The sequence below is a fragment of the Delphinapterus leucas genome, chromosome 3 (genome assembly GCF_059928025.1).
Source record: "Delphinapterus leucas isolate spDelLeu-1000000601 "Yukka" chromosome 3, BTC_Dleu_Yukka2, whole genome shotgun sequence".
NCBI classification, from domain to species: Eukaryota; Metazoa; Chordata; class Mammalia; order Artiodactyla; family Monodontidae; genus Delphinapterus; species Delphinapterus leucas.
The window spans coordinates 137,234,122-137,261,820 of record NC_143131.1 but is presented as its reverse complement, the minus strand read 5'-3'; the positions used below and the strand labels follow the sequence as shown (position 1 = coordinate 137,261,820).

The 27,699-nt window shown below is 37.0% G+C and overlaps 1 protein-coding gene across 1 annotated transcript in view; it reads right to left on the bottom strand.

The window, feature by feature from the left end:
• The window catches only part of GABRA1 (gamma-aminobutyric acid type A receptor subunit alpha1), a 55,339-nt gene that overhangs the window by 9,667 nt on the left and 17,973 nt on the right, over positions 1–27,699 (bottom strand). The window contains exons 4-7 of the mRNA XM_022595161.3: positions 21,931–22,151; positions 18,862–18,944; positions 10,978–11,121; positions 878–1,030 (exon numbers count right to left, since the gene is read on the bottom strand). Coding sequence (XP_022450869.1) covers positions 878–1,030; positions 10,978–11,121; positions 18,862–18,944; positions 21,931–22,151 — 601 coding nt within the window. The remainder of the gene's footprint in view (positions 1–877; positions 1,031–10,977; positions 11,122–18,861; positions 18,945–21,930; positions 22,152–27,699) is intronic.

Genomic DNA, 27,699 nt, shown 5'->3' with positions numbered 1-27,699 from the left:
ATTCCATGCATAGAACATAGTAGGACCTCATAGTAGATTTCAAAGAAAAAGTCAGTTATTGAATGAGTGAATGAATGAATGAATCAGTAAGTTTTTGGTGATGAAATCTTGTTTTCATCAGCCTGAAAAGTACACTTAAGACAGTGTACTATGACACAGGCAGGAAATACCTCTTTATATGAAATACAAACTTCTAAAATTATAAATTAGGGAGTGAGTTTTCCTATTAGTAAAAAGTTATTACCCTTTAAACATTTTTCCATTAGACTGACTTAAAGCATCTAAGGCATTTAAAATATTTTCATAGAAAAAAATATTTGTAACTCTTCAGAAGTGCAAACATTGGGTAAAATGAGATATTCCTGTACTGGTGTCATGGTCATCAATGAGTTCTTTCTACATAAGGACCCCTTGCTTTCATATATGTAAGGAAGTAGTTCTGCTGATACTATATTTTCTCAGATTCTCAGAAAATACACTGACACATGATTCTAAATGTATGATTTAAGTATTAATGTTTTAGAATCATTAGATTCTAAATGATTCTAAATGTATGATTTAAGTATTAATGTTTCTATGTGTGTATTTTAATCTATCACATGCATTTCATACCTGCTTCATTCCATTTTTCTCCTAAAATAGCAAATCACGTGTTCATTAATCCCATCAATTAACATGCACTAAAACAGCTTGCTATTTTAAAAAAAGAATTTTTTTACAATCATGTCATAATGAGAATGGTAATTCCTTGAACATTCCTATTGTATTAACTTCAGATTTTAACGTATTATTACTTTTTTCATTCTATCTGCAATGTCACAGATATGATACAACTTGCCCTCCAGACCCTTGCATGTGCATCTTGATTGGCACTTACCAAAGACAGTCCTTGCTGGTACAGACTCTCTGTTGAGCCAGAACGAGACTTGGGAGAGAATAACCGTCATTATGCATGGCAGGTATGTTTGAATGACAAAATAGCCAATCTTTCTCTTCAGGTGGAAATGAGTGGTCATAACAACATATTCTCCTGGAGGGTAAAACAGACAGTAAGGTGAGCAATTTGACCTTGAAAATAAATTATTTGTGAGTTTTTCCATCAGCAGCAAGAACCTGGAGGTTAGACATAGCCTTTATCCACGTGACATCTGGTTCCTGGAGAGAAAAGCTTTTATCCAGGAAAGAAAAGAGACATTTAAAAAACATACCATAACACATTACTGTATATAAAATAGATAACTAATAAGAACCTGCTGTACAGCACAGGGAGCTCTACTCAATACTCTGTAATGGCCTGTATGGGAAAAGAATCTAAAAAAAAAAAAAGTGGATATATGTATATGTATAACTGATTCACTTTGCTGTACACCTGAAACTAACACACATTGTAAATCAACTATACTCCAATAAAAATTTTAAAAAACAAACAAACACCAAAATGGCACTGAGGTTGAGATTGATGTGCCAGAGATCTCATCGATTTTCTTATGTCCTAATCCCGGTACCTGATACATTTAAGAGACAAATCTGAGCATATGTTTACAGATTGGCTTTAATAACCCTGAAGGCAATGTGCTAGATCCTGATGATGTACACCAGTGGATTAGAAGACACCAGTTTGTCCTCTGCAGAAAAGAGTCAGCCTGTCTAATGGAGGAGCTTTGGTGCCCAAGTCAGGGGAGCTGAATTCCAGCTCTTGCACTTCTTTCAGTAGCTCTCTGACCTTGGATTTGGCTTACCCTGATTATCAAGATGAGAAGAGTGTGATAGAACTCTCAAAATTTGTTTTGAGGAACACCTTCATCACCATCACCTGGGAAGGTTTCGAAACATGCAACTCTTCAGGTCCCACCTATTCACACAAACCATTCTTTAAGGTGAGGGCAGAAAAATCCTATTTGTCACTAGCTTTTGAACTTGTCTCAATTCCTAGACCAGTCTGGGAAATAATGGAGTAGCTAGGCACTCTCCATGGTCTTTATGTATGTCAAAGTCTGATTTGATTAGAGGCCCAAAGAAATAAACACACAGCCCAAATTGTAGGAGGTGTTTTCTGTTTTTAGTTGATGTTATTTCTTAATTGCAAGTCTTAGAAGTTTTTAGCTTTACTCACTCTGAATATATACTTAGTTATCTGTGTGTGGGTAGGAGAAAAATAGGTGTATTCTTACTAAGAAAATATTGCTGTCTTCGGTATTCACATTTCTCTATCTTCCTCCTTCCCTTCAACTTCAAACTTTTCCCTCCTCAACCTGTGATTTATGTCTCAGCTCATGGCCATCCAGCTTCAGCCCCTATAATGTGGTTAAAACTGCTCACGATCTCTTAATATCCATAACTGAACATCTCAGTCTTAAAGATCTCAATCTTCAAACCCACTGACCATCTTCTTTGTAGCACTAAAAATTAAGCAATGCTGACTGCCCCTACCATCTTGATAGCACTCTCTAGACTCACATTCTCCTTTTAGCTCTCATTTTCAGTTTCTTTTGCTAACTCACTGGATATTTCAGTCAGAGAGTTATGAGTTCTTCCTGTCTCTTGGGCACTAATCTTCATCTTTCTGCAAAGCAAATGTAGAGGTTCCTGGTATAGTTCTGTCTTTAGCTGTCATCATCTCTATTTTTTTTTCTTGACTCTAATAAGGAATTTTCCTTCTCACCCCTGCTCTTAATGTCATTTTTATCCAGACGGCTGCGGGAATCTACATCTCTAAGTGACATTGCTCTCAAAAACCACTGTCTTTCCTAATATCTACTAGACATCTCATAGATACTGATTTTTCATTGATATCACCAACTAAATATGTTCAAAAGTGATATTACTTAAACTTTTCCATAAAAAATAATGACTAGCATATAGCAGGGCTTCTTTTCCACTTAGCATCCATTTCTAAATTCATGGCACTCTCATCTGTCTGTTCACTCAGGCTATTGATAAAAACCTGGAATTAATCCTTGGTTGTTAGTAGGACTTCCAAAAGAGAGAGAAAGGAATCAGTTGATCATCACAATTTTAATTTCACCTGTGCAGTATCTTTCAGTCTATCTCTTATCTCATGGTCATTGCTCTTATCTCCTTTGCAGATTTACAATGTAAATCTACCATAATCTATGAACTGTCTTGTTGGTCTCCAGTCATGTCCTAAACTACAATTTTCCCTAAATTTGAGGTCAGAGTGATTGTTTTAAAGCATACGTACATACCTTAAAACACCTTAATGGATTCCCATTATCCACATCAGGGTTTGTCAACCTCAGTACTACTGACATTTCAGAACAGATAATTGTTTATTGTGGGAGCTGTCTTGTGTAATGTAGGATATTTAGCCACATACCTTGCCTCTTGCCCACTAGATGCCACTTGTAGCCACTCTCCCTTCCCACAATGTGATAATCAACAGTGTCTCCAGTGTTACATACTAACAAGCAAACTCCCTAACCAATACCCAACACTCTCCACATCCTAGCTCTGACACGTGTTTCAGTATCACATCTCATGTCTCACCACACATTTTCATATCTCAGTAATCTGATCAACAAAATTCCCTACTTGACCTCTTCTATAGCCGAATATTTTGTTCGTATATGGGTTGGGCTTAGTCCATAGTAGAAGAGGAAGAAATGTACTGTATGGGGACACTTTATTAGCTTTAGAAGCAAATGAATTTGGGTTCAAAACCCAGATATGCTATTTTCTTGCTGTGTAGCCTTAAACTCTCTGATCCTCAGTTTCCTCATTATAAAATAGTGATAAGTATATTGTGGGGAGAATACAGAATAAGGGCTCTAGTGAAGATCATTCTACATAAGAGTTTTAAAATAAATTTTAGTTGCTTTCTCCATTTCTTTTCTTGTTTCTCCAGTCAGAATTGGTAGAATTATTGGTAGAAGAAATGCTCCCTGTACTCTCTATAGTAGGAAATCATCGATACATTCAGTTATGTTTTCATGATTGTTATTAATGATAACACCTGCCATTTACTGATCAATATTAAGTAACTTCAGATTTATTTACAGCTTCTATTTACACTTATCAATATATTATATACTTTTAATTTTAGTTATTTATGTACTTACACACCTCCACCAAACTGAAAGCTAATTAAGAAGAGAGAGAGTTCTTTGAGTATAGCATGGCTTTACCTCAATATTCAGCACCTACCTATGGTGAAAAGGGATGAATGAGGCTTAAGAATACTCATTGCAATTAACATCCACTAGCATCTCTTTTTTGAAAGGTAAATAAAATGTTATCTGATTTTTTTCTATTTTCTGTAGATAACTTGGATAATGTCTCCAAGGTCATCTGAAATAAACAAGTGATTCAAATTTGAGAAAAATGCAAAAAAACACATTTTTTTCCTGGGACTCTGCTAAAATGTAGCTTTGGGTAGATATAGTCAGGTTACATCTCACCTCCCAGGAGTACGCATTATCATTCCTAACCATTCATTCAATTGTAGCCTGCAAAATGTCATCAGCTCAAAGAAAAAATTCCATCTGTCATATAATGCCAGAAAGGTGAATGTCTATATATATTCCATTATCATCTTTTGTTGTTCACAATGTGACATTTTGGGAAGATTCTGCAAAGATTATTTTTTTGGAGTAGCTATCATGTGACATTATATTTGTTTTATAAACCACTTCCTCACTAACAAATTAGAAAAAGTAGAGGAAAACTTCAAATCTTTTGACGTCACCTTCCTCCGTTAAACAAAATCTAAGAAGTTTTGGTACAAAATGTTGATGGAAGAAATTTTCACATGTTGAGGCATGGGGAAGTCATTCTGGCTTATACATGAATTGGTTGATACTTTTTGCTAACCAAAACAGCCTGTCTTGTGGCCTGTCAAGCATGTATTGTACATCGACTTTAACCATTAAAGAAAAGAATTCATTTAAAAATCTAAATGGAATAACTGAGGTTCAGGCATCCAAAATGGATCTGGGTGGCCACTGTGGATGTGGTTTCAGATATATTCCTGTATCACTGAGAATTTCAATTTTCTGAAGTCTACCAGACTCAAGGACACCACCAGCCATTCTCAAAATAATATCTGCGAGCAGCTGCCAGCTGCAACCTTATGGTCTCAATTTCTCCCCATGTAACTATGCATCCATTTCGGACCCCAACCAACCCTTGCTTAATAAACATCCTTACTTCTTGCCAGCTCCATCTATAATTTCTGACAAACAGCTTATGTAATTTTGCAGTTTTTGCCTTTATAAGCCTCCCCCATTTTTGTAGTCTGGTAGAGCACAATTTGAGCACTTCTTGAATCTGTGTCTCCCAGGCTATAATCCACAGATTGGCTCAAATAAAACTTTTATCTATTCTTTTTATATATTATTTATTGATTATTTCCATCAATAACATTTAAATAAGGAGAGCAAAAGGCGGCAAAATCAGAATCACATTGTAATCATTTAAAAATGAAAGAAAAAAAACCAAAAAAGTCATGTAAATTGGATTGAAAGAGTATCTCTAGACATCAAGTGCTTATGTACTAAGCATGTCAAATTATTTCCCTCTGATTTAACAGTCTAGAAGAATTGTAATTCAAATATCCTTGCACATCATGTAACCCTGAGGGAAGCTTGTAAATTAGATGTGACAATATTTCTTATACATCACAATACAAAATTAAAGAGAGAGAAGAAAAGAAGCAAGAATATAATTTTGTAAAGCAGCATTGAGGGTTTCTTTAGATCTGGCTTCCATCCTTTACTTTCTTAAATGTTGGTTACTTAGAGTAAATTCCTTGCTTAACTTTATTTGACTTCAGTTTTCTCATGTATTCAGTAAAAATGATAATGTGCTACTTAACTGTTTCCTGGGATGCTGTGAGGATAATATGAAATAACAGATGTGAAAGTTCTTCTAAAAAAGTCTGAGTCACATGCAGATTTACAGTGTAAAGGTAGAAAGGATAGAAATGGATTCTCTAGCTCCATTCATTTCTTTAACAAAATTGTAGTGGATACTTATTCCATGTAAAGCTATCACTTTCCTTTCAAGTATTCTAAATTTTGTGTTTTCTAAGATGCTACCTTTTTCAAAGGAATGAGGAATAAAAAATGTCATTGAGGGAGGGGCTGGTATTTTAATATCTGCTTCAGAGAATACTGAAATAGAAATAAGGAAACAATGGTTATAGTTCTAGGCCACTTAACCCCTCTGGACCTATCTCCTCATCTGAAATATGATTAGGTTGACCAGATGACTATGTAAGTTTCCCTCTCCACCTTCCTTCCTACAAACCTGTTTTCATGTCTTACAGTTATATTATTTCTCTGGAGATCATGTATTAGGCTGCAAAAATAGAAGTCCTGAGGCTCCTTTGGTGAATGTCGATCACCACTATTGCTCCCTGGTCAGTGGAAACAGTTGCTTTCCTCATTCATTTCAACCCTGCAGAGTCATCCTTAACTCATCCAGAGAAGACTGTTTCTAGGAAGGAGGATCCTATAATTTTCCCTGGTCATCTGTTCTAAGAATAAACAAAAGTCATTCACAAAGAAGAGACATTCTTTTTTTTTTTTTTTTTTTTTTTGCAGTACGCAGGCCTCTCACTGCTGTGGCCTCTCCCGTTGCGGAGCACAGGCTCCGGACGCACAGGCTCAACGGCCATGGCTCACGGGCCCAGCCGCTCCGCGGCATGTGGGATCTTCCCGGACCAGGGCACGAACCCGTGTCCCCTGCATCAGCAGGCGGACTCTCAACCACTGTGCCACCAGGGAAGCCCAAGAAGAGACATTCTTCTTAGACAAAACTCACCTACGTTTCCTTTGATCACACCTGTCTATTGACTTAGGCAAATATGACGACTTTCCAGTCATCATTGTTGTGTTTTAAAAAAAGCATTTTATATTACATTCTTCTTATTTTATAGCCGTGATATTATTCTTATACCTAATGCCAAATTTAACAACTTTGCATCTCTGTATAAGTCACATTGTCATGTCCCTTAATTACAATTATAATTTTTGTGTGGGCTTTCCTTAAAGAATTCCTTAGGAAGCATATTGTGGTATATTAGAATGAGTCAGGGGGCCATGGCTGGGGTCTAGTTTCAAACTGCCTTCCCTTATACTTCAAGAAGAAATGACATCTTCTTCGGTGTCATCATGTAGCTTTCTTGTACTAACTTCATCATTACTATTAATAGTAATATCTAATATTTATTATATAATTTTTACATGTCAGATACTCTGGTAAGCAGTTTACATGCATTTTTCTCATTTCAATTTCACAGTAACTCATGAAGTAGATCCTCTGATCATCTCCAAGTAGTACAAGAGAAAAGATGAACAGAGAAAGGTCACACAGTTAATAAGTGGTAAAACCAACATTCAAAACCTCACAGTATAACTCCAGAATCCACCCCTTAAGCTCCATGCTATACCACATTGTTGCATTTTCACATGTCTATCTTGCCTATTACTAGTGTGTCATGTGGTTGAGAGCACACACTCTATAGCTAGACTTCCCAAGTTCAAATCCCAGCTCTGCCACTGCCTAGCTGTGTGACCTTGGAATAATTATTAAACCTCTCTGGGCCTCAATTATGTCCCATCTGTAAAATGGAGATAATGATAATAGTTACAACCTCGGACTGTTGTAAGGATTAGAACAACGCAATGCATATTAGCTACTTACATCACTCAACCATGAGCTTCTTGAGTGCAGGAACTATGGGTCCTTCACCTCTCTTTTCTAGGCCCGATCACAGTGTCAAACAGAGTAAATGAGCAAATGGTTGAAGGACTAAGTGAATAAATGAATGGATAACAGAGAATTGCATCAGATGTGAAAACTGACTAGACTCATCCTTCTGTGTCCTTGTAACAAGTTTGCTCTGCCAGGTGAATAAGTGCACTTCAAACTAAGTCTCCAACACATTTTTTCCCCCAAACTGATGGCAGGTTCCAATGAAGGGACTGTCCCTCTAATATGTTTGCACTGAGAAAAATCCAAGTATTGGATTGAGCCTCATATCTTCCCTCCTATGGCACTGAAATGATCTAGAGGTGTTTGACCTGAAAGAGGTTACTGGTAGTGTGTGTGAGTGAGTATTCACACATGTGCTGGTTGCACTCAAGCAGGGAAACACCTTCTAACCTTCTAGAAGGTGACCTGAATTGCTTCTCTCCCCACAGAGAATTTTAAGGTAAGAGAAGATGCTTTTTATCTAATCATTCTCAATGTGTGTGTACTTTTCTGCCACCATTCCTAGTCTTCTGGCAGAAACAGGGAGATAATAGCACTCAATGTCATTTATCTTAATGTTTTCAGGGCTCTGTAGGAGTTGTGAAATATGGGATTGAAGACCTTACAAAAGATCTTTGTTTCTTCTCATAGAAATGTAACAAGGTAGATTTTTGATGAGCTAAAGGAGACCCAGAGGAAGGGTAGTTCAGGGTTTTAGTGTGGAGGGGAAAACATACATCAAACTGAGCTCCCACATTTGAGAATTTGCTCTTTATTCTCCTCCCCCCTCCCCCCATATCATGTCATTATTGGAATGACAAGGAAAAGCTCTTATTTTGTACAGATAAACTTGCAGCTCTAACACGAAATGATGACTTTTAATGAGCCTAACTTATGAGGTCTAGCCACCTTGGTGGTGGTGGGTTGGACCACTCTTTCTCACCTATTGCCCTTTTGGGACTGTATATCTTTTCTGAGTAACAAGAATGTAGGTAGGCTGATTTAGGAAACCAAAAGTGAAAAAGGTCTCCAAGTTCATCAGACTAAGCCACTTATTTTGCAGACATGGGAACTAGAATATAAAGAGGGATACAGTGACACACCAAGGTCACTAGCGTTAGAATAGAATGGAAGCACTGCTTCCTCCCAGCAACCGTAGTATATATTTGTCCTATTGCATGCATGCTATTGCATTTGAAATACTATTTCCCTGACATCCTCTAACCTCCATTCTAATGATAGTAGGGAGAGAATTTCTTGAGGGGAAGTTCTTTGTCTATTATTCTGAATGTCCTGGGCCTAGGATAGTGATTACTTGGATCCCAACAAATACAGATTGACAAAATGAAAGTCAACCCCTGCAGCAATCCTTCCTTGATTACCCAGGCTGGATTCATTTATTTTTTATTCATTAATTCAAAATATTTATTTAGTGCCTCCTGTTTCATCTACTGTAGTAAATCATAGGGATACAGAAGACAGACACGTACTTGCCCTCACAAAAATGTTAATCACAGCACTTACCACCCATTTTGATAACTATAGTTTGTGTTTGTCTTCCTTTAGACTTCAGATTTCATGAGAGCAAGATATGTCTTGTCTATCATTGACTGTAGCACCTGCCACAGTATCCAGTTTATAATAGCATTCAAGTTTTAAAAAGTAAGCACTGATCATTTTAGTATCTTTTCCAACATAACTTGGTGAGGAAGAAAAATTTTCGGTATTTTCTATGTTTTGGGATATTTTCAGGACAATAACAACAGCTATTGCACACCACTTTGAGCATCTACTGTATAACACTCTGTTTAGTGTTTTATACTATCTCATCTTGAATGCACAATTACAGACTCGCCATTATTAGAAGAGAACAGAGTTTCTAATTGGATAAATGACCTTCCCAAAGTCACCAGGCTTCTAAGAGGCAGGACTAGGACTTGAGCCCACATCTTTCTCACTGCAAAGCCTAAGTCATTCCCACTATGCCATGTGCATTTCTAAGGTAGGCAAAGCTGAGGGAAAATCTTCTCCATTTTTCAAAGCAAGAAACATAAATATTTCAACTTCTATAGTAGCCATGGATGCTATAAAGTAAGCAAAAGACAGATCCTGTTAAGCAGCAATTATCCAATAATCAGAGTAAGATATATTGACCTATTACTTGAATTTAGAATGGTCCGATTATAATGATCATGGTCCTAATATAAAGTCTGAAATGTAAGGAAGAAATTTTCCTGAGAAAAAGAGCAATTCTGCCTTTACATGTCACTTAATTGTCTTTTTTTTTTAGGAATTACAAATCAAAGTGAATGAACTAATTTCAAATTTTAGATACAGTCATAAAATTGTTGATCCTTGCTAAGCTTTCAGTAATTGAACATAATTAAAAATATTGGTATTAAGGGAGTACATTTTCCTAATTGTTAGAATCCAAATTTTATTTATAATTATCTGACCCTATGATCACATATCCCTTAGTCACAAAAGGGATACATGCATAACTAAACTCATCTTATTTCTTGAAGCAACTTCAAAAGTTTAAAATTTTAGATACAGCTGCTTCATAGTATCTGATCTAATTCTGAGTATTTCATTGGTAAAACAGTTACAGTACCAAGAAGGATGGTGGTCCATCTACTTTTAATTCCAGAATGGAGTGATCAGTGTAGATTTTAGCTGTAGAAGATCCCTGGCTAGAGTTACAAAAGGATTTGTGGGGAAAAAAAGGCTTTTTGGTATCCTATGCGTAATGATTGCCGCTAGAAATTTACCAAGATTTACTGAATCATGACAATAAATGGGGCCTAGATGATATTAATAGCTAACATTTATTAAGAGTTTTTTATGTGCCAGGAAGTGTGATGATTACTCTTCATGGATTTAATTCATTCCTTCCAACAACCCTGTGAGGTGACCACAATTAACTGGCAAGCTGGAGGAATAAGGATTTAACCCGTATATTCATCTCCAAAAGTTCACATGTCTAAATACAATGCTACCCTGATCACATGGAACTACTTCTTCATTTTGTAAACAAACAAACAACAACAAAACCCCCCAGAGACCAAAAGGCATTAAATGTCAAATTCAAGGTCACAGGTCTATAGAGTTTACACTAGCTCCCAGTCCAGCTGTTCCCCAGTTTAGTGCAATTTTCACTCTCTCTACTTGTGTCATTGAGGGACTTAACTGAATTTGCACATCCTTACAAAAACTTTTTCTGGTCCTTCTCCCCTACTAAAGTAACTAAATGGCACTCACCTGTGCTAGACTGAACAATTCCAGAGTCTACTGTTTGTCCAAGAAGATCGTACTGGTTTAGGCGTGACCCATCTTCTGCTACAACCACTGAGCGTGCCGGCTCTCTGGTCCACTCATAAACAACTTCCGCTCTCGTGTAAGCATCTAAAAGGAAAGAATGGAAGATGGTCCATGTGTTTTGCTGTTTTGCTTCTCCTGGTTAGTTGGTGTGTTCTATCAGTTTCATATTTTCTAACACATGGTTCCAGAGGTCAGCCTAGGAAAGGAGAGCCCATATCCCTTAGTTTAGGAAAACTGACACATTTTCCTGATTCATTCAGTTATCAGTTCACTCATAACAAATGGTATTTAAGCATCTACAAAGGACTGAGTACCTTGCTGAGGATACAGCAGTGAACATAACAAACACCTGATCTTGTGGAACATGCATTGCAGTAGTGGGGACAAAAGCAGAGAAGCTAATGAATACATAATTCAAGTAGTGTTAAATGCAGTAAAGCCGTATACAACAGATATGAGGATAGAGAATGGAGGGGATGGGGCCTATTCTAGGTAAGGGACTCAAAGAGGTTCACTGAGGAAATGACATTTATAAAAATACATGACAGAAATGTGAGAGGGAGCCATGTCTTGGGGAAGGGTACTCTGGATAGATGAGCTAACAAGTTTCTTCCTCCAGGGCAGGTAAAAGCTTGACATATTTAACGAAGAACAAGAAGACTAACGTGGCCAGAATGAAGAGTTGAAATGAGGTTAGAGGCAGTAGCCTGGGTCCAGATTATATCAGGCCAGGGGAAGGTCATGATAAATGTGATAACACTGGAAATTTTACTAAGCATCCTTTTTTATTTTGACATCTTTATTGGAGTATAATTGCTTTACAATGGTGTGTTAGTTTCTGCTTTATAACAAAGTAAATCAGATATACATATACATATATCCCCATATCTCCTCCCTCTTGCGTCTCCCTCCCACCCTCCATATCCCACCTCTCTAGGTGGTCACAAAGCACTGAGCTGATCTCCCTGTGCTATGCGGCTGCTTCCCACCAGCTCTCGATTTTACATTTGGTAGTGTATATATGTCCATGCCACTCTCTCACTTCGTCCCAGCTTACCCTTCCCCCTCCCCATGTCCTCAAGTCCATTCTCTACATCTGCGTCTTTATTCCTGTCCTACCCCTAGGTTCTTCAGAACCTTTTTTTATTTTTGATTCCATATATATGTGTTAGCATATGGTATTTGTTGGTTCTCTTTCTGACTTACTTCACTCTGTATGACAGACTCCAGGTCCATCCACCTCACTACAAATAACTCAATTTCATTTCTTTTTATGGCTGAGTAATATTCCATTGTATATATGTGCCACATCTTCTTTATCCATTCATCTGTTGATAGACACTTAGGTTGTTTCCATCTCCGGGCTATTGTAAATAGAGCTGCAATGAACGTTTTGGTACATGACTCTTTTTGAATTATGGTTTTCTCAGGGTATATGCCCAGTAGTGGGATTGCTGGGTCATATGGTAGTTCTATTTGTAGTTTTTTAAGGAACCTCCATACTGTTCTCCATAGTGGCTGTATCAATTTACATTCCCACCAACAGTGCAAGAGTGTTCCCTTTTCTCCACACCCTCTCCAGCATTTATTGTTTGTAGATTTTTTGATGATGGCGATGCTGACTGGTGTGAGGTGATATCTCCATTTTTAAAGTGTGTGATTTTACTTTCTTTTTAATTAATTATCCTTCTCATAGATATTTACTCTCATGATGCTGAGGAAGAGGAGGAGGAGGACCGTACAGCTCTTTCCACTTCTCAGTCATTCTTATTTGTCATGTAACACTTTAACCTAGTCATCCTCCTATAGGAGAAGTTAGGTCATAATCCTTATCTTTAATTCAGGAAGGTTAGACGAGGAGATGTACAGAGTGAGAGAGACAGAGAAGGAGAAAGAGAAGGAATTCCATAGCTTTTCTGATTTCTAGTCACAGAACACCCACGTCATTTAGGTTCTAATGGTGGTACCTATTCTCCTCTGTTTAGATGTAGAGAGATAAACATTGAAGGGATATCGCAGTAGCAAAAACAGTTTCCAGGGCTTCTGGGTGTGAGATATGATAGCAAAAGTTAGCCTTATGGTGAAAGCTTTACCCCTTGGCCAACTTCTCCATTAGGGACAGTAGGCTCCATACCTAGGAGGCACAGACATGTTTCACTTTTTTTTTAAATCAGAAGAAAAAATGAATATAATCAAACTTTTTATTAACATCGTCATAAAATATAAAAATTTAAAAGAGAAAATAAAAATTAAAATACATTTTTAATATATATGTTTGGAGGAATGGCCCTCAAAGGCAAACATGCCTGTGGCTCAGAAGTCTTAATGAGTCCCTGCTCGACACAACCCTCACCCCATGGTAACCTGGCTTGGATACTTTGTCCAAATTTGTATTTGTCCAAACTACAATACTATGAGATGTAAAATAATGGTGGCCTTTTCACACAAACATGAGGCTGCCTAAAACCAGATGTGAGCCCGTGCCCCTCATTCTCTGAACCACATTCTCTTTAGAGTGACCACTTGTTTCTGGGTGATTGATGCAGAAAAAGGTAGCTAGTATTCCCCAGATTTTATGTGGGTATCCTATCTGCTCCATCATCATTCCTGAACCAACTTGCAATCAGATAGCTTTTTAAACAAATTTTTTCAGAAGTTTGAGAGAATATACTAGGAATTAATTTAGTGGTTATGGCTTCTTTCAGAAACATGTAAGAGTGACAGTAGATAATTTTGGAGTTTATCGTCATTGCCTTTTTTATTTTATTAATGTGGTGGTCCTCACTGAAATTCTTTTAACTGCAGTAGTCTTTTATTTATTAATTTATTTTTAGCTTTATTGAGGTATAATTAACAAATAAAACTGTAAGATATTTAAAGTGTACAACGTGAGGATTTATTATACATATACATTGTGAAAGGATTTCTCTCATTGACTTAACACATCTCATTGACTTAAAAAAAAACAAAAAAAATTAAGCATTTCAGAATTGTATATAGTGGCACGATTGCATTTGTTAGGAGGGTCTAAAACTTTATTTATTAAAAAAAAAATCCCTTGGGAGAGGCCAGAGCATACATTTGAAAAGAACCATATCACTTAAAATTTGTAGGTACCTATATTCAGTAAAATGTTTTTCTGGTCATGATAATCTCTTGTTTGTCAAGTGGAAGGGTCTTACCAAAGAGGACATACTGGGTTTATGGTGACCTGGAATCACTGAATGTTAATGGGGAAGAACTTTTAGAGTCACATAGTTTATTTCATTTTACAAATGGCAAGCTGGGGCACAGGTACATTAAATGACTTGTTTAAGGGTGCATAGTTACTTAGTGGGCAAACCAAGATAGGAACATAGAATGGCATTCATTCTACTCCACTGCTGTTAGTAAGAATTTTCTAGGCAAAGACTCTCTAATATATGCTCAAAAGCCAAGCAAAGGTAACTGGTGGTCATGTAACTATTGATGAAACCAATTCTAAACCTTGTGTCATTTCATAAAATTTAGAGCTCTTGCTACTTTATCACACTGTCATTAGCAACAGTGGCTGGACCCTATCTTTTTTTTTTTTTTTTTTTTTTGCGGTACGCGGGCCTCTCACTATTGTGGCCTCTCCCGCTGCGGAGCACAGGCTCCGGACACGCAGGCTCAGCGGCCATGGCTCACGGGCCTAGCCGCTCCGCGGCATGTGGGATCTTCCCGGACCGGTGCACGAACCCGTGTCCCCTGCATCGACAGGCGGACTCTCAACCACTGCGCCACCGGGGAAGCCCTGGACCGTATCTTTTTATATCTTGTCATGTGTTGCCAATGGGCTGCTAATTTACTTGTAGAGGGAAAAGAAAAATGTGTTACCATCGACTTCTCATTTCATATAATTCAGTGTCTCATTTGCAATTTTTAGAAACTCCATTGTGTATGAAATCTACTATAAATATGCTATTGTTGTGAAGGTAGAGATTACTCATTGTTTACATCTCTCAATAGAGACCTTCCAAAATGAAGAGTAAGTTCACATGATGAAATTTGCTGTTTTAAATATAGAAGACAGATACACCTAAAAGCTCAACCTAAAGCTCCTATATAAATATATATAGGTATATATAAAGATATATATATAAAGATATATCAACCTAAAGGTATATATAAAGATATATATATAAAGATATATCAACCTAAAGGTGATATATCTTATTATTTCAGATACACCTAAAAGCTCAACCTAAAGCTCCTATATAAATATATATAGGTATACATAAAGCTAAAGCTCCTATATAAATATATATAGGTATACATAAAGATATATATATAAAGATATATCAACCTAAAGGTATATATAAAGATATATATATAAAGATATATCAACCTAAAGGTGATATATCTTATTATTTCTTTGTTCCCATATCTGGAAAGTAGGTCCTATGAAAACTTTTTTGATTTGACAGTATTTAGCATAAAGAAAAGAAGGTTAGAAAGAGTCTTCAGCTATGTAGTCAAAAACATTAAGCTCAGATTTCAAATAAATCAGTAGATTACTTAAGAAAAAATTTTTTAAAAAGACGGCATAGACAGTATCAGAAGAGCATCTGTCACTTCAGTTTTATGGGCCTTTGTTTTTCCATTTGTATGAGGCAGGTACCCTAAATAATTTCTAAAATTATTTATTGTTCAGAATTCTTTTGAATTTCTATTTATCCCTTTCTCCTTGTTTATAAGACACTGCTTGATAATCAGTCAGGAAATGATCATTTATTATGTCCTGACTACGTCTAGCACTTGCCTAGACCTTATTGTCAGAATATAATCTGAATCTCTTCTTCTAGAATCAAAGCCTTATTTTGTAAATTCCTCAGAAAGCAGTTAAAAGATGTCAGCTGCCTTATGTATATATACTGTGTTTGAGTTATCTGGCCTTATACAGAGGGTGTTATCCCTAACAAGCAGAAAGTATAATGTAGCACTGACAATCAGAATCTAATGGTGAGTGGTAAGGAAAACATCTGCTTTTCCAGGTTTGGTTCTTATCAACATATGGATGAAGTTGCTTCTGCACCTCATGAACATTTATTACATAGTGCTTTACTAAATTATTGCAAAATCATCTTGCTTATGTTTTCCTTATTCTCTCTGATACTTTGGCAAGGTGTTTGCTTTAAAAGTTGGGTCAAAGCATTTTTATCTCACTTTTGCCTCAGTTTCTTTATCTCTGAAATACGCTAGTTAGGCCACGTTGGAGAAATGACAATACAATAAATGGACCACTGCTGCATCTTCCCGTGCTACTGGCAGGCAACAGTAATTCTCCATGGTGTTCCCTTCCACTGAGCATATGCCTCCTGAGCCTATTCTTCAATATTAAGTCTTTGATGTTGAGGTTTCATTCCCCACAGTCCTTAAACCCTCTTTTCTGAGGCCATCATTTCTGAGGCTTAAACACTGAAGGGGCATTTAAAACCTGATTATTATCATCTTTATCCATTCAATAAATATTTATTGAGTGCCTACATTGTATTAGGCTCTGTGCTAGGAAATGTAGAACAAAATAGATTCTGCTGTCATGGAGTTTGCAGTCTCCAGACAATAACAATGTTAACAAAACTAATAATTATTTCCGTGATAAATAGTATAAAATAAATGTGTATTGTGATCAAGAAGACTGATGGGAGCACCTACAAGTTTTGATAAGGGCTTTAAGAAAGGCCCTAGGAACCGATATTTATGCTGAGATGTGGGGGATAAATAAAACCAGCCACGGGGAATTCCCTGGCGGTCCAGTGGTTAGGACTCGGCACTTTCAGTGCCGAGGGCCAGGGTTCGATCCCTGGTTGGGGAACTAAGATCCCACAAGCTGTGAGGCATGGCCAAAAAAATAAATAAATAAAAATCCTATATTTAAAAAATAAAACCAGCTATGCTAAAAACCAAGGGGAGAGTAACCCAGGCAGAAAAAAGAGCATGTGCAAAGGCTCTGAGGTGGAAAACAGCTTACTTGTTTTTCTTTAAATTTCAGTTTTCTTATATGAGACATTATTTGTTTTCTCCTCACTGTTGATTTTCTTCAGGATGACAATGTGCCTAGTTAAAAATATTTTTCCCCAGCCTCCTTTGCATTTAGCATTGGTCATGTGACACAGCTTTAATTAATAAGATGTGAGAAGATACCTGTTAGGTCTTTAGGGAAAGATTTTACTTTTTTGACACAGGCACTCTTTTCTTCTTTTCCCACTATTCCTCTTCATCTTGAAAGCAGAGGCAATGGCTGGAGTTGCAACAACCATTCTGTCATCAGGAAGAATTTCTAAGGACGTCTTAAGACAGCATCCTTGTTAAGATGCTGAACTAACCAGCAATTAACCAACAGTCACTTACCTTCATATATCTTGTATAAAAATATAAACGCGTCTTTTTTAAGCTATACTCACTGCTTAAAAGTGAGTGAGCTAACTAATATACTAAACATAAAATTAATTGTCTAAAACAAGATAGTATTGAAGCCAAAAGGAGGTACTATTAGTTATACCAGGATTTAGTCATGAATCAGTACTGTTTCAGGCAAACTATGATGTATGATAGCCCTAACTATAAGATTATTTTGTGGATTAGATGCGCTGATGCATATACAAATATTTAGTACACTGCCTGGCATACAAGTAACACATAATACATAATATTATCGTTAAAAATGGAACCAGTAATCAGAAAAAAAGTAATAGTTCATGGTATAGAACATACATTAAATTGGGGAAGAAAATGGAGAGGAGGGAGTTGTCATCAAAGTCCTGTTTAGCTGACAGTTTTTGAAGTAGTCTACCCTTGGGTTTCAGTATAGAATGAGATTTATAAATAGAGGAAGTTGTCTTTCCATGACTAGCGCTGCTAGGAACCCGAAGGCCCTTTGCTATTTTCTTTGCTTGCTGTCTTCCTACACTACCACTATTTTTCTTCTGTGAATCATACCTTCACCAAAATAGTTGCTCAGATTGCCTGTCTAGTGAGAACAGAAAGCTGGTTAGGTTAGTCAAGAGGTTGACTCAGTCCTTATACGTAACTCCCCTGCAGGAAACCAGGAATACATTATTCCTCCTCACTTTATGCATGCACACTATAATCAAAAGCAGAAAAGTAGAGGAAGACAAGAGAACCTAACTCTGCTGACCACCATTCTCTGGGCTCCTCTAACGTGTGCGCCTGCATATTTTCAAGTAGCAGAAACCCTGAAAGTTATCATAAAGGTGATTTATCTAAGATAGCTTCAAAAGCATTCATATATACATGAACTTCATGAGATATCCAAACATATCTAGAACTGTTTTAAGACTATAATTAGAGTAAATTCTTTTCTAGCATCATCTTTGGGTGTAGGCTTCATTATTAAGAGGACCTAATTATTGTCCTTTGCCACCTACCAATATTTCCATTTGATAAACAAGTCAAATTATTCTTAAGAACAAACCAATGTCAGTAATGATATAAAATAAACACAGTGATCTCCATTTATTGGAAAGAAGATATTATCTGTGAGGTAGAAGCATCCAAACTCCATTTGGTTTTTTATGAATACTACTTGAACAAAAATAGAATTTTTCCACTAAATAGTTAAATCCCTTCCTTCTAGTTCAACAGATAGGGAATAACCCCTTCCTGAAAAAATATTAAAAAGTGAAGTCAAAGATTATTACTTAGAGAAAGCACTTGCAGTAAATCACTGTTTAAATATTCTTGATGTTCTTTATCTGTTTCTTGAACATTCATAACTAACTGGAGGTTTCTTGCTCAAAGACATGCCTCTCATAAAAATAAAAATAAAATAAATTTACTCACAGCTCCCAAATTTTAGTGGGCAGGCATGGGCATCCATAGGGAAATCCTCCAAATGCATTGGACATTCAGCTCTCACCGTCAGCCTTATCGATTAAGGGAAGTATGGGATACAAACAAAAGTTCTATAGATTAGATACTTTCTGATAAATACAAGTGGGATGTTATAACTATAGCAAATATATTAAGAAAGCAGGAGAGACAAACACAAATGGCAATGCTATACCGAGCTGTTAATAATCAAACGATCTAAAAAGAATTCTTGGACTTCCCTGGTGGCGCAGTAGTTAAGAATCCACCTGCCAATGCAGGGGACATAGGTTCGAGCCCTGGTCCGGGAAGATCCCACATGCTGCGGAGCAACTAAGCCTGTGCACCACAACTACTGAGCCTGCGCTCTAGAGCCCATGAACCACAACTACGGAGCCCATGAGCCACAACTACTGAAGCCCACGCGCCTAGAGCCCATGCTCCACAACAAAGACAAGCCACCACAATGAGAAGCCTGAGCCCACAACGAAGAGTAGCCCCTGCTCACCGCGATTAGAGAAAGCCTGTGCGCAGCAACGAAGACCCAATGCAGCCAAAAATAAATTTAAAAAAATAAAATAAAAAATATAAAGAATTATTTACAACAATGACTGGATTCTATCCATTTTTTTGTCTGTTTTGAGAAAATAGGTGACACCTGATTTTGTATGATGGGCAAGCATTGCCAAAGTTTTCCAAAATACGCATCATCAACTAATCCACCTACCAGAGCAAATCCTTTGAGAATAAAATGGGATGTAAGCAAATAAATACTTGCAATAATTCTAATTCATCCTTGGTTGAGAAGACATGGATAACAAGGAAGAGAGGCAAATATCTCCATTCCTAAGTGCATCTCTCCCCACCTTCCCTAATATAGCACCAAATGCATAAGACAACAAAGGAATAGGTGAGGGAGGAACTGTCCTCAGGTTCTGCGAAGCTGACATTCACCTAAAGTCTCCTTTATAAGTGATTTCACTATATTCCAACCATTTAGTTTTACCTACAAATCTGCCTAATTGAAGCCAGTACTCTGCTGAGCTTCTTTTTAGTCCCTATGTTATGGGAATGTGAATGTGAATTCTATTTATGTTTTTAAAAAGGGTAGTCAAGAAAGGAATTCACTGAAATATATTTGATCTCATTTGGTGGAACTATGGAAAATTTACACCCAAATTCCTCACATAATTTTCAGAAAATATATTTACCCATATTATTAAGTAACTCTAATGTGGCAAGATGGCTTTATAACAAGTAAAATCATGAAGTGATTACAATATTAATTAAAGTAAATATGAAATGTGTAAATTAATGATTAAACTCATATAGTTAAGTCAAACTATTCAGGGAAGTGGTAACACATTAGCAAAGGTGATGAGAAATTTAGGAGAAGGGGGATATAGGTTAGTTACTGATGAAGAATATTACATATATCAGGAACTATTAACTGATAAACTGTTCAGTATACACAAATCTCTCCTTAGATAATTAGCAGCTGGCAGGAAAGGATACTAGATTTAGGCTCAAAAACAAGTGTAGGATATTTTACAAGGGGAGAATATTTCAAATTTCAAATATAAATAGATCCTGCTTAGATGATCTGGAAAGTTCTCAACACATCTGTCCACTGATCCTCTACTTTCTCTCTTTTCTGGAATTTTCATTCTTTCAGTCCTATTACACTTTTACTAGTTGAGTCCAACATCTATCTAAAGTGGCTCTTAAAGCAGTTTTTCTTTCATTTGGGTATAAAAAACTAGGAATTCTGGCAGCTTTCTCCAAAGTCAAAATATCACTCTACTCCCACTCGAAACACAATCCGCCAAGTCTAGGGGTTGCCTTTATTACCTTTTCATACCAAAGGAATAATTGGATGGTCTAAATTACCAAGTGCTGGCCAGATCTATAAAAACAACATTCCAACAAGTCATCTGGATATGAAAAAACTGCATCTCTTCAGAATGAGTCCTAGATAATTTTTTTTAATATTTTATTTATGTATTTATTTTATATTTTGGCTGTGTCAGGTCTTAGTTGTGGTACACAGCATCTTCATTGCGGTATGTGGGATCTTTCGCTGCAGTTCGTGGGCTTCTCTCTAGTTGTGGCATGCGGGCTTTGTAGTTTGCTACACACAGGCTCTCTAGCTGAGGTGTGTGAGCTCAGTAGTTGTGGCGCACTGGTTTAGTGGTCCCGCAGCATGTGCAATGTTAGTTCTCCGACCAGGGATTGAACCCATGTCCCCTGCATTGGAAGGTGGATTCTCTACCACTGGACCACCAGGGAAGTCGCAAGTCCTGGATAATTCTTAATTTCTCATAAAATAGGAATGTTTTTAAACAACTTTTTTTCTAAAAATATTCAAACTTTTATTCAATTCATGTTTCTTTCATTCATCCATAAATGAATGATTGGTATCCAGATTCTGGGCTTACAGTAATCTCAAAATGGGGGAAATGTTTATGGAGCAAAAATATATATGTAGTCTTCAATTTAAGCAAAATTAAGAATATTTATATTCTCAGTCTAATTAACATCATTGTGAATTAATATACTTCTTCAAAATGTATACTTCCACATGAATTTATATATAAAAATCTTGAACTTTTTCTATTTTCTGGTTTTTTTCTCCTTTTTAAATAGAAACATTTTCAGATATATACCATGAGATAGCTTCTAGAAATTTAATCTAGACCTTACTGGAATGCAGGAATCCACGATGTTAATAGTAGGGAGAAGTTCCTCTATTGAATTAGAACATATTGGGGAGATATATATATATATATATATATATATATATTGCATTACTTATACATTGTAAACATTTTTTTTCGTTTTGTCTAATCATTTTACTTAACACTTTAATACTTGCATAATATTTCAGCCAGTTTAGTTTTCATAGTAGAATAATTATTAAAGTTGAAAAACACGGAAAACAGGAAACCAGATGCTCTACAATGGCCCATCAGCTTGTTGACTGCCTACACATGGAAGAGAAGGTCTAGAAAAATTCACGAACGGAAGCACAGTCATCCTTACCTCATGGTGTACAACAAGGTCCCATCCTCTGTGATCCGTAGGAGCTTGTTGGGCATGGTCATGTTGTGTGCCACTGATTTCTTTCCATTGTGGAAAAAGGTATCCGGAGTCCAGATTTTACTTGCCATTAGGTTATTTAACCGGAGTACCGTCATGGGTCCTTTAAATTTTAACCTTTCATCCTTCCAGCTTTGACGGAAGAATACATCTATTGTATATTCCTAGGTAATTTTGGAAAATGGCAAAGAGTTCACTGTGCTGTATTTTGCAATGCAAATGGCTTACACAGACGATGCATAATTTTTGCAACTTTAGAAGCAAAATATGACCTAGATGATATTCCTAGAAGTAAACTTGTGGTAGCCTGTACATATTGGTATCAGTTGAATCGTTGGTTGACATAATCACTTGAAAAATATCTAAATGCCTGAATTACTTTTTGGTGAGAAAACTTCTGCTGAGTATCTCCTCAGACATGTGAAAGGAAACTAGCACCCTGTTCCCACCACCACCTGCACCACATCAGTACTCGAAGAGATAGAATATATTGCAAGTGAAAACAAAACTCATGTTACAGATTATTACATACAGGAAAATGTTTAAGTTAGGCAATTCTAGTTATAAAAATAAAGCATTTGGGGGGCCCTCTTATGGTTTCTGAAAACCCCACACCCAATCCCAAGACATCCTTGGTGCTAATGTGAATGTGATAACCCCATCTTCTTTTTGGCTAAGTGAACATTTTTTTCCACAAATAATGTATATAGATTTTCAGTTCTACACAGTGAAGAAGATTATGAAAATAAGAAATTGTTTCAGGTAATTTGCATACTTTCCAAGAAAAAAGAAAAGAATGCAGAATATGCGGGTGTGTGTGAGTGTGTGCTTGTGAGTATATATAATGTGTGTGTATGAGACACAGGAGAAATGTGTGAAGCTCATCATCATTCACAGCCAGGGAATCTATTTATTTGAATAAGCACAGCATTCCTCATGGCAATACCCAGAGACAAACATCTGCTAATCTGAAAACAAGCAATGTGATTTACCAGCTCCTAAAATTGAAAGGGGTAATAATATCCATCTTCTTTGCAGGACTTGCTACACTGACACTAAAATTGGAAGTCAATGGTTGGAAATAAAGATTACCACATTCTCCATTAATCTTAGAATGCTCCAAACTGGAAGGAAGACTAACTTGAAAACGTCATGCTCTGTTTTCTTAATCCCCTAAACCCTGATGCATCAGAAAGCTGTTTTTTAAAATCTTTTATACATATCGTCTTTAGCACATGCACAATAGTGTCTGCGTTCAGGCTTTTTGTGCATGAATTTTACTACCTGTCTCTTTCCCAGGGTTAATGCAAGTTTGGGTAAAGACTGAATGAAGATTTTCAAAGCACACATTTGACATTGCTGAGCCCTTACTGATCAGGTAACTAAGAATTATTATTGGTTAGTCTATAATGTACCAGGCATAGTGGTAAGTGCGATTGAGATAGAAAAAAAAAAAAAAGAAAGTGTAACAGGACACCAGTCTATCTTTGCAGGCAGGAGAAGTTACTTTGTTTGTTTTCTCTGTCTGGAAGTGTCAGATGAGAGGCACTGGGATACCTGGCATAGGAATTTACTTAGAAACATTTATTAAGCATCTGTTAAATTCGACAGAGGGAGAAACTGTTTGGACTTGGAAGCTATAGGAAAAACTTGTGGAGGAGTAAACTGGGTTTAGAATAGTATTTTTCTTGAGGAGAGAAATGAGGGGGGTGCCTGTGGATTATATCAGGAAAAGATCCAGAGTAGCAGTGCTTGCTAGGGAAGCAGAGCGTATGGGTTTACTCTGGGCTGTGCATGTTCTCCTCTCTGGACAATAGACAAGCTTCTGAGATAGGGCTATGATAATGATGCTATTTCTATTACTCAGGAATCAGCGCTCTATAGTTTATGCAACTGAACAACTTTAGCCTGGTCAGCAGTGGAGGCAACAGTCTCTCGTAAACCAAGGTTCCAAGGATGTCTAAACTGACCATATTCCCATGAATCTGAAACATTTGTTCACTTGTTGCTTGCTCCAAGGAGATTTTTGAATCTAAAACAAATTTTACATACAAAATAAACTTAAACTATATTTATCATCAAGTGTTTGACAAGATATATCCCAAAGGCAAAGATTCCAAAAAATTATGTCAAAACTTGCCAAGGTCCTAAGGTTTACAAGTTTATCATATTTACAGCTAGCTTTATTTACCTGTGATAATGGTGGACAATGAAATCCCCAAATTCATTTAAGATACTCTCTTTTCGAACACCTAGTTACACAAGCATGCGTGTGCACACACACACACACACACAAGTACAAGGGGCAAAATTAACTGGATTAGCTTTCATTTCCATGATTTCCTCTGTTAGAAGTGGAAATGAAAACTGATATAAAGCAGTTGATCACGATCACCTCTTGCCTAAAAAAGAGTGTATTTGGTCTCCCATATCCTGAGAATGGCCCCTGCAATATTGCCATGGTAGCAGCATGCAGCTCCCAGCAGCTACTTGTATAGTGTGACCTCTCCCCACGGTCGAAATTCATTAGACCAAGCTGGGCCAGAGCCCCTTCTTTAGGAAGTTGGAACAAGAAGGAGAGGGTAGAGCCAGAGCATAATGGTTACACATGTAAATTCTAAGTCTGCTAACTAGAACTGAATCGTCCCTCTGCCAGATGAACGGCCTTAGGTCATTTTCTTATTTTCTCTAATGCCCTAGTTGCCAATTTATAAACTGGGGATCATGGAAATACTTATTTCACTTTGCTGTTGTGAGAAGTGTCAACACAAGTGAACAGCTTACAAGAATGTCTAGAGCAGCGGTCTCCAACCTTTTTGGCACCCAGGGGCCGGTTTCGTGGAAGACAATGTTTCCATGGACCGGGGCAGTGGGCAGAGGGGTTGGTTCAGGAGGTAAATCGAGTGATGGTTCAGGCGGGAATGGGAGCGATGCGGAGCGTCAGATGAAGCTCCGCTCGCTTGCCCGCTGCTAACCTGTGCGGCTTGGTTCCTAACAGGCCACGGACTGGTAGTGGTCCGTGGCCCGAGGGTTGGGGACCCCTAGTCTAGAACACAGAAGTTCTCAGTAAACATTAAAAGTTATTGTCTCTCTCTCTCTTTTTTTTTTAAATCAACACAAATTTATATTAGATTTCTAGGTAGCTGGGAATGGAAAAAGTGCAATTTCTTTGGAAGGGTGGTAGGACAGAAAACCTGAAGAAAGTGAGAAAGCGGTCATAACTAAGCAAAACAAAAAAAAGAAGGCAAAACAGAAGACTCCACAGAAAAGTGCCTGAACAAATAAGAAGCTCTGGTGAACGCTTTGTTCAGGGTTCAGTGTTCTAGCCCACACCACTTGAGTGAAAATTCTCTCCAAGTTACCCTGTTGAATAGAGTAGGACCCTAGAGAATATGAGCCTTTTTCTGAAGACTGGGACAAAACATCCATTATATTCCTAAATAAATATTGTACTGTAGCGTTCCCCCTTGTACCGTTTATTACTGTCTGTGTGTGCTTTGATTTAATACATTTTAAGCGCTATGGAAAACAGGGCTGTGTGATTGTGCTGCCTGGATATTTCTGTCAGAACCTAGTGCCCTGGGAATGTGAGGTTTGATTGCCAATTAATGGTTTTTAAAATAAAGTTAAGAGTTGTCCTAATTTTGTTTTCTATTCCAGATGAAGTCAAATGCTTTGGGAGCTATGGAGTCTCTAAGGACGGACAGGCTGAGTTCAAGTTGCTACCTAGCTGGGTCACTTTTCTCCTCTGGAAAATGTGGGTAATAATAACACTTAGCTAAAATGTTGGCAGGAGGATTAGAAGAAATATGATCTATAAAACCCTTAGCACAGTGCCTAACATATTGTAGCATTCAGTAGTGTTGAATGTTGTTATGGTTACTATTATTAATTAGATATTTTATCAGTGCTCAGTTTAAAAACTACATTTCATGTCTTGAAAAATAGCTTTGTCATTCTGCCTTTTAATTTTGATAGCCTCTAAATCATACTGCTCTTTCTTACGGATAGTTCCCCAGTAATGTAGTTTAAATGATTAATCTCAAAGTGGTAAGGTACAGTTTCTGCTTGTCACTTAGGAAACCAGCTGCAGGCCTATGGCTAATTTGATCCCTTGATAGAACAATTCAGATATTGTCTTGTTCAAGAGTTTTAGGCAAAACGGTATCACTGGTTTAGACTCCGTTCCCTTCTTCCTACCTGATATTTGATCAAAGGCCATAAATAAAAAGTGATTCATGATAATCTTAGAGTTAATGGTGTATCCAAAATCCTAGAGTGCATCTTTTGTCTAAGACAAAAGACATCATTGGCTCCTAAGATCATACTTAATCTGAACCAATAACTCAAAGGTATACCAAATATTTTTAAGAGAAAACTTTTTGATTGCATATGGCTTTATTTGGGCACTGTCCCTAACAACTTCTATCGAGCATCTACTCTTTGTGAGACATCATGCTAGGTGCCAGAGATAGAGAGAGAAAAGTTATTTATTATTATTATTATTAGGAGTAATATCATTATCAGTATGTGCTCTTTGTAATGCTTCATCCCCTCTCTTAGTGTTTCCATCTATGAGAAGAGAGCTTCACCAGTGTAAAACTTCTGAAAGTTTTCCTTTATCTCACACTCTTCTATTTGGGGAGGGGAGAGAGGAGGAATAATTTAATTCGACAGGAGAATTTGGAAGGAGAAATCAATCTTGCCTATATCAGCCTCTTCCTCTTGTCTTCTGCATTTTGGATGCTGGCTGTCCATTAGACTCATAAATGCAGCTGTGTTCCTCTATGCTAGAAGTTTTACACGGACCGTCTACACCCTCGCAGAGGGAAGCCAACTCTACCTGCTGATGGGGTGGGTTAATCTGACTGGTGTTTAGTCTCTGGAAACTCACTTGTCTGCAGATATAAGCCACCTTTTGCAATACCATCATTATTAGTAATAAAGATGATATTCTCATTTTCCATATCCCTTACACTGCAGACTTATTTCTCAAAAGGCTCAAGATTCAGGTAAGAAAGAGGGTGTTATTTACTGAGTTTCAGAAGACCTTAATTTTTAAAAGATAATATAGACTCCTCAGCCTTTCACCAAATAAGGAGAAATTCAACACTTACTGTAAAACAGCAATGCACTGTTACTGTGAGGGATGCAAAACAAGAGTGCCTTTATGTTTTTTGGCGTCACTTTAGGAAAATAAGATATTTATGTAAGATAAATAACTTTACAAAGCAGTGTGCAAAAGCTTAATTGTACTTTACAGTCAATAAATGTGATTATAATGCAGAAAGGAAAAGTTAACTTGTTATTGGATTAATTTAAAAAAAAAAGTTTTCATCAAGCATTTGGGTCCTGATTAGGGCTTTTGTGGAAATACAGAATTTAGATGGGTGGAGAATAGAGGAAATTTCCACAAAGAGTGCATGGCTTGATAAAGGGTTCAGAGGCAAAATAATAATAGCTACTATTTATTGAGCACAATCAATAGACCATTATTTACATATCTCATTTAAAATTCCTAACAGTCTTACAAGGATAGGTAATTATAATAATATACTCACTTTAGAGACTTTGAGCCTTACAGCCTTAACTGATTTGCCCAAGGTCATGCTGCTGTTAGTGATGAATTTGAACTCAGCCAGCCTGAATCCTAGAGCCAGTCCTGCTAACCCCCAGTGTTATGCCTCACAGAAAGTAGTACTAACGTGAATG